We start from the raw sequence: 8,381 nt of genomic DNA on the forward strand, positions 1-8,381 counted from the left end.
GGCTTCTATTGTATTTGGGTCGCTTATACGACGTCCGCGGCACAGTCGACGGCAACTTTGTGTGGAAGTGACGTGAAACACTGATACACCACTAGACTCACCATTAATTGTGGCAAAAAATTATTACGCACATAAATCATCGCTTCTGAACATTTTGTTAAAACCTCGACTACTCGTCGAACCATTTTTTTAAATAAGATAAACATGATCGGGCAGATCGAAAACGATATTAAACAGTTTCATTTCGAGTGAAATTGTACGAAAGCTTTCCCGAAATAACGAGCCGCTGCATGTCGGTCGCAGACGGTGATCCACCTGCTGGCGCTGTCGGGCTCGCTGGGCTCGTTCTTCGTGCTGACGCTCGTGTACCAGTCGGTGTGCGTGTCGTGCTTCAAGCTGCCTTCCACCTACCACGTGATGCACCACGCCTTCGTGGACCCCATCTACTGGCTCGTTGTGATCCTCTCCACTGTCGCCGCTCTAGCGCCCAGGTACGCTGCGTCCCTCACACCTTTAATGTGCCTCAACCAGGTCATCGTAAAATGTTAACATTTAACGATTGGGTATTAGAATGAAAAACAAGTATCACTTTTATACTCTAGATGGCGTGACAAATATATAATTTATTGCTATTTTTAATTTAACATTCTTGTTAATATAATCATAATAATTGTAAAATTCAATACTTTCTCTAATACTTTAAATAAATATATATAAACGATTATAAAAACCCGCATTAATTATTATTTCAGAAAAAAAAAGACAATCAAAAACTTCTATTAATTAAAAATACTTCTAATTTGTTTAGAATAAAAATATCATAAATAGCAAGAACATTTATCGCAACCAAAAATTTTGTTTTATTTTAACGATTATATATTAATAAATATGCCTTGTATTTGAAAGTGATCATATTATAATCATAAGCGGTGTAGCAATTTTGCATATATTGTGCACTGCCCCTATGCGATCGTAGTCATTGGAAAGGGATTGTAAGCGTAAACGCTATCAGCAAGTCGTCCATAATGTGTAAACCTGTCGCAGACTGGCGTGGCACGCCGCGCGTAACTCCATCCGGCCGGGCACGCTGCGCCGCGCCGTGCTCGCGCGGCGGCGGCGCGCCCGCCCCTACGCCGCACACTACCACACGCCCTCCGCCTCCGCGCACGTCTACAGGTACGCACACGCACACACACACGTAACTCCATCCGGCCGGGCACGCTGCGCCGCGCCGTGCTCGCGCGGCGGCGGCGCGCCCGCCCCTACGCCGCACACTACCACACGCCCTCCGCCTCCGCGCACGTCTACAGGTACGCACACGCACACACACACGTAACTCCATCCGGCCGGGCACGCTGCGCCGCGCCGTGCTCGCGCGGCGGCGGCGCGCCCGCCCCTACGCCGCACACTACCACACGCCCTCCGCCTCCGCGCACGTCTACAGGTACGCACACGCACACACACACGTAACTCCATCCTGCCGGGCACGCTGCGCCGCGCCGTGCTCGCGCGGCGGCGGCGCGCCCGCCCCTACGCCGCACACTACCACACGCCCTCCGCCTCCGCGCACGTCTACAGGTACGCACACGCACACACACACGTAACTCCATCCGGCCGGGCACCCTGCGGCGCACACACATTCGCACTTATGTTTGTAATATATTGAATATGCTGTTTTATTTACATTATATTTCCAACATAAATGGTGTTACCTTTTTTATTCACAGTTCTATATACCTCAATGTCTGGAAATCCACCACATTGCAATTTTTTAGGCATATCCTGCCTCGCACAACCACACTGTGGAATCAGCTTTCGCCGATAACTTTTCAGAACCGATATTAACATCGAAACGTTCAAAAAAAGAGCGAACTCCTGTCCGCCGCACTCTAACAGTTATTATATATATATATATATATATATGTTTCCTCGTATAAGTTCTACTTACTTATTTCTCCCGCAGGTCGACGGACGAGGACGGACTGCAGAAGACGCACTCAGACGTGGCGGCAATAACGTGACGTCAGCACGCTCCACCCGCATACGTTTAACCCTAGGCTGTGATCTGTCGTTAGAACTAATGTATGATAGTTATTATAGAGTAATATATAATATCGCTTTTGTACGATACCGCGGGACCAATGCGTCAGTTGTCTGGACGTGAGTACGTCAGGACGCGACGGGCGAATCGTGCCTTCCTTATCTCACGCTAGTATTGACATTAGTAAGTGTTCATGAGTATCAGTTTGCTTACGAAGATCGTAATTCGATAGATCTGCCTGATGCTTTTAATTTTTGTAATTCGAACTATGTTACCCATGTTCATTATGTGTTCAAGTTTTGTTTGTACTTATTTTATGCATTAAGCTTATATTTAATTTTTCGATATTAAATTAACCTTGCCAGGCCCGATTATAAATTGCGATTTGCACTTTATTGAATACAGTTCACTTCGTTACTTAAATTATTATTTTTTAGTTCCAAAATAAAAGACTAACTGATGCCAATAATTGATAAAAAAAATTAGAATGATCGAGTAAACTTGTAAATGTGTAGCGGTTTCTAAAACCTCTTATGTTTTTCGTGTTCATATTGATGTGTGATAATGTAACCATGAATGTTGAGAATTGTGTATTTTTGTATGAACTAGACAGACGTTGGCTTCCTTCGTGTCATAGCTAGTAGTGTACTTGCCTTGTCGGAGACTGCACGTGTATCCGTACAGGCATCTCTGTCTAACCTCTTGGCGACGAGTATTACGCTTATCCAGGAACAGCGTGATAACACGAGCCGAATATATCAGATGGTGAGAAATATACTTGGTGCATTTATAATAGTTCCCGTGTAATTCGAACATTCCATTTCTTCAATTAATTTCAAAGTATATAAGATAAAGGGGGTAGTTAAAATGAACATCAAATTTCGATCACTTATTTAATGCATATTTTTTTTCTATACAAATTTTATATAACCTGAATATCTATAAAGTGCCTTGTCCAGCGTACCCACCAGTGTATTTCTTTCCATAAAAATCCGATGATTATGTCTAGATGTTTCCTAAAGATTTGACTATTTTTAATACTGTTTCTAATTGTACATACATTACAGACAAATATATATTTCTACATAAATAATTGTTAATGTACAGTAGGATATTTTTATATAAATAAATATTTGTGTAAATACCTTGTACGTTCTAAGACTGTTGTTTATTTTAGATCTTTTAATTTGTTGATTTATTAAACGTATTGTGTATTGATAGAATATGTATTTTCCAGTCATGTTAAGGTTCTGACTGTCAGATATAATGACAATGCCTGGAAGGTAGATCTTGCCATAAAATTGAAACTTTAGATCTTGTATGGATTCCTATGTGAAGTAATAAAGGTGTCCCGCTTCCAGATTATTAATGGACAAGTTAGTTTTAGTAACCTTACTGATGCTATTAAGGAACGTCATTACTTCAAAGAATATATTTTTAATTTGCTACTAAATAAATACAATTTTATACAATATGGCTCGAATTTTAATAATGAAATTCCATAATAGAAAGGTTTGCCATAGACAATAAATAAAAAATTATCCATTTTAATAAATTTACCGCAATTTTATTAGGCTTATTCTATTATTGTTATATTGAAAAATAAAATTGTTTTAAAATGTTCAAATTACTAAGTTAGTTACCGTTGGTATTTAGGACGATGTAATCAAACAGTATTTTAATTTAAAATCGACTAGTCCTTTCAACGAATGTTAGTGTTTGCATTAATTTTAATGTAAAAGATCTTCCTATGATTTCTTGAGGTAAAAAAAATTAGCATTTAGCAGCAATTGTATTAAATTATAACAATTATGTTTTATTTATTAATAAATAGTTGAATAATATCACCCATTTTCTTTAAACAAACAATAAAAGTGCATCCGTTGCAAAAAAACCCATAATATAATAATTATTTTAAGTCATAGATGATCCAGTAAATTTAGAAGTGCCTTTGTCTCAGGAAAAGATAGAAGTTTAGGATATATAAATTTATTATAGCAAAGTCAATGTGTCTCGATAATTTTTATTATTTTAATATTAAAACAGATCGAACAGATAAAACAGAAATCTTTTAAAATAAATGAAAACAAAAATTAAATAAAAAACTAAATCATTATTAATTATAAAGTTTTTCAGTCATTTAGTTTTGATGGGATTTGGTTAAAACATAGATCTCTCTCTATCTGTCATCATTCGAAAGAAGGATTTATAGGTAAAGCTGGAAACTTTAAATTGTAACATTTGCAACAACCTGCAACAACAACCTACTTTTCTATTTTTGTGCTTTTACATCATGAATTTCGACGGATGCACTCTTAATTGAACCTCATTTGACGCTACTAACCAGAACAAATGTCTTTATAAAAGCTTCGATTCAACAAAAGTTCAATCTTTGAAAATTTCGTATTATGGTAGCGCCAAATAAGCATATATCATATTTTTTTACAGAAAACAATAAGCACACTGGTGACTAGAAAATACATTTATAATCATACATGTTGTTTCATTATAATAATAACAAAATATTTAATTTCTTCAACTTTGTTTTATTGTTATTATTTAAAAAAAAAACCAAACAAATTAAATAGAAACATCATGTAGAACCAAAACTATAACGGAAATACATTTTTTCTACAAATAGCAACATATCAATAGATATTTAACTTAAACCTCATTCAATCTGCCATTTACTGTACTTAAAACATATGAATTTTTTACATTGCATATGGAAATGGAAATACAGAAAATAAACAAGAATTTATATAATCAAAAATCTATTTTAAGCAATATACCGTTTTTAATAATACATAGCTATCACATTGTAAAAATGTATCTAAGCAAAAATAAGAATTTGATTATGAGAATCTACAAAACCGATTCTATATTATAAAATATCTTGATATGATATTCAATCGCCTTTTTCGCATTCAATTTTAATATTTATAAAAAGTTAAAATCCCAGCATCACCATAACCAAATTACGTAACAAATAAAACAATTCTTTCTTTCTAATTTAAAATTTCCATTCATTTGAGAGTTCTTCCTCTATTTCACATAGATTTAATGTTGTCTCAGAGCCTCGGACTGATAAAATTTATTAGCTTTATAAAAATGTCTTGGTCTATAGCTCTGGATCTTGGACCACATAACGATGTGGATACTACTAAGAACTTTGTTCTTTTTATACAGAATAAAATATACCTACATTAAACTGAGCAGGTTTGTCTAATATAACATAGCATGTAAAAGATAAATGTATATGAAGAAGCAAAAAATATAGTAATATTACAGATAAAAACTATTTTTTTATAAGAAGTAGATACCTCTAGCATTACCAGTAATTAAGTAATATTACTCAATAAAGTGAAATTTACCCATTCAATGCGGCGCAAATTTAAATACAAAAATAGGTCATTTCTACAAAATAATGCACACAATTAATTGTATCTCATCCATTTGGAATGGATAAATTCAAATTTCAAATAAGTGTTGATCAGAGGGTATTTGCATGTCTTATAAACTCGCACCTCACTATAGTAATTGTTGTCACCACTTGGAATGGGTTCAACAGCTTAAAATTACTTTCAATGAGTTGAGAATCTTGTAATGTTATTAGTAGACTAAACATAAATCACAGCACATGTTTCAATATGGCATTTGCTATGTCCATTGTATGGTCATTAACCAAAACTATGTCAAATTTGTTAACATAATTTTGGAGGTTGGCATCTGTATTACGTCCTAGGAAGCCTATCTTGATGATGACGTCACAATGCTCCATACCTTCTGCCATGCTTGCATCTCCAATGTTATCTCCCATTAATAAAACATTGTTCCTTTCTTTCACCATCTCATAATATTCTGTGTTCTTAATGACTGTTTCGTTCTTGTTGTATGTATGAATCACATCACCTTTTATACCAATTATAGCTCCTGCATCATCAAAAGCAAGAAAGTTTGACACCACCTTTGAAAAATAATTTAAATATTAAGTTATTTTATTGAATGCCCCACTCAGATAAATTCTAATAGAAAACAATTTTAAATATATTAAAAGCCTGCATATATTTTTTTATCTTGTGTACTATTTAAGGTAAGTATTATGTTTAAAAATACCTTCACATGAGGTAAAAGGAGATTAGCAGCTCTGAGAGCAGCTACAACACATTCTCCGAGCCCTGCCGAGAAAACTAGCACAGGCACCTGCTTTGCCTCACTCCATGCTAATAACTCATTAACTCCTATTCTGCAAAAACACATGTAATAATTTATAAATGGTTACTAATAAAACTATTAGTAACCATTTAAAAATTATTATATATTTTGATATGCACACCTAAAGCACTCTTTCATTTTTTGACTCACTTCCTCAAGTTCATTTTTTGGAAACTGCATACCTCTGAAATAGACAATAGAAGCTATAATTTAGTTAATGTCAAATATAAGATTTTTTCAAATTATATTTGTAATGTGTTTTGGATTATCTAGGATACTAATCATAGAAAATAACTTGTATTACTTTTTAAACATATATATTTTACATTTATGTTCAGGTTATCTTTAAGAAAAATAAGATAAGATTATAAATATTGGGTATTTTGTTGTTACTTACTTTAACAACTTATGGCCAGCCACATACCAGTCAATCATGTGCTTGGTTTTGTCTTCATCGCTCATTACTGGATCTACTTCGATAGGCTTATATATTTCTGATAACCTATTCTCTTCATCTTTATAATGTTTAGGTATTGATGGGCATTCTCTGAACATACCTTTGTTGATGGTAAATAAAATAATTTAAAAAAATAAAGCTTGCATGCTCACTGACAATCAGATTTCATTTATAAGGAACAGTTTATAAGCAAGACTCATGTTACATGACGTAGGAAATATAAACCTTAATTATGGACAAAGACGAAATTTATGATTTTACACCTCATATCAATGATTATTGTCTTAAATAACAAACAATCTTTACTTTATTTATAACCACAAATTTTATACTGTAGTTTTGGAAAAACCGTTTAGTGAGAGAACTGTTAGTATCAAATGCTCTAATTCTGGTTATTAACTTATTATTAAGGTTGTCATTAGAATTGCAACCACAACACACATGCACTTCTTACCATAGCTAGTCAATACTGGGTCTCCATTATCCATATTGTGTCTTGTCAATGTGTGATCGAAGTCTGTTACTATTTGTAACTTTTTGTTACCCTCGGATACAATTAGATTTATTTTCTTAAGTAAATCCTCTTTATCTTTAATAAAAACATTCGGCCTGCTTAGCTCAGGTATTTCACATAAATTCGCAAACATGTTCATTGCTGAAAAAAGTGTGAGAAAAAAGTGTGAAAAAAGTCATCAGATTATACCCATTTATCAAGTAAATTTATTTTACAATATTATATATGTATACGTACTACCATTTTTTTACAAAAGAAAAACAAATAAAATCAAAATCATTTTATAGAAGTAGTGTATTTTTAAAAGGTTGTTCCATATTACGTACCTCGCTTTATATAGAACCTAGGTAGTTTATCCAGACTAGGTTTTGAAACTAAAAGCGAATGATTCTGATTTTGAATGTTACGAAAATAAATTATAGAAAAAGTGTTCCGTCTTATCTGCAGAAGTGTGGTGTAATATGTTTTGTGTTGGTAGAAATCAGTGATGCCAACTTCTACAGAATATTCCCTTGGACAAACTTCAAATTCCCCTAATATCGATTAATTTAAAATTATACGATTTTTAAATTTCATTCAATGACTAGAAATCAAAGCCCGGGTCTCCTATGTACTGTACAAGCACGCTGGCCGTTGAGTTATTATTTCAATCTTAACATATTATAGTTTTATGATATTTCAGTTATAGCCACGCTTGGAATTTATATTTGGTTTAGTTTGTTGGTTGCGTTCGAGGTTTAATATAAATTGTAAAGAATCGTACGTTTTTTTTAAGGAAAAAAAAATCTTGAATAATAGACCCCCTAAATAAATTTACTCCCTTAAAAACGACCTGGACATCTTGATTCTCCCCAAATTTGGGAAGAAAACCTCCAAGTTGGCATCACTGGTAAAAGTGTGCTGAACTGACTGCTGTATGACATGCCAACTGTCAACAAAGGTGTCAACTTGAAGTTTTGACAAGTCTAGTTACGGTTAGCAGAGAGAGGGTAGTGTATAAAAAGTGTCCCTCAAATAGTATGAAATTTAGATGGCGCCGCTAGAATCAAAAGTGAAATTTGATGAAAAGCGCTGGTTAGAGTAAAATGGAGTTAGAAAGAGAAGATTAGACATCCGAGTTCAAAAGAAGCTATGTCCAAATGATTCTGTCGTTA

General features: G+C 34.3%; 2 protein-coding genes across 3 annotated transcripts in view; one reads left to right on the forward strand and one right to left on the reverse strand.

Annotated features, from left to right (window-relative positions):
- Positions 1–4,575, forward strand: part of LOC126781647 (phospholipid-transporting ATPase VD) — a 68,481-nt gene extending 63,906 nt beyond the window's left edge. For both annotated transcript variants that reach the window (XM_050506590.1, XM_050506591.1), the window contains exons 14-16: positions 304–491; positions 1,045–1,176; positions 1,964–4,575. In XM_050506590.1, coding sequence (XP_050362547.1) covers positions 304–491; positions 1,045–1,176; positions 1,964–2,021 — 378 coding nt within the window. In that variant the 3' untranslated portion in view covers positions 2,022–4,575. The remainder of the gene's footprint in view (positions 1–303; positions 492–1,044; positions 1,177–1,963) is intronic.
- Positions 4,576–4,706: 131 nt separating this feature from the next.
- Positions 4,707–7,701, reverse strand: LOC126781721 (7-methylguanosine phosphate-specific 5'-nucleotidase-like). Its single transcript, XM_050506719.1, has 6 exons — positions 7,554–7,701; positions 7,168–7,368; positions 6,654–6,813; positions 6,378–6,440; positions 6,158–6,287; positions 4,707–6,008 (listed from the first exon to the last, which is right to left on the reverse strand). Exons 2-6 carry the CDS (start codon positions 7,364–7,366, stop codon positions 5,673–5,675), a joined length of 888 nt encoding a protein of 295 aa, XP_050362676.1. The 5' UTR covers positions 7,367–7,368; positions 7,554–7,701; the 3' UTR covers positions 4,707–5,672.
- Between the last annotated feature and the right edge of the window lie 680 nt (positions 7,702–8,381).

The sequence above is a fragment of the Nymphalis io genome, chromosome 4 (genome assembly GCF_905147045.1).
Source record: "Nymphalis io chromosome 4, ilAglIoxx1.1, whole genome shotgun sequence".
Classification (NCBI taxonomy): Eukaryota; Metazoa; Arthropoda; class Insecta; order Lepidoptera; family Nymphalidae; genus Nymphalis; species Nymphalis io.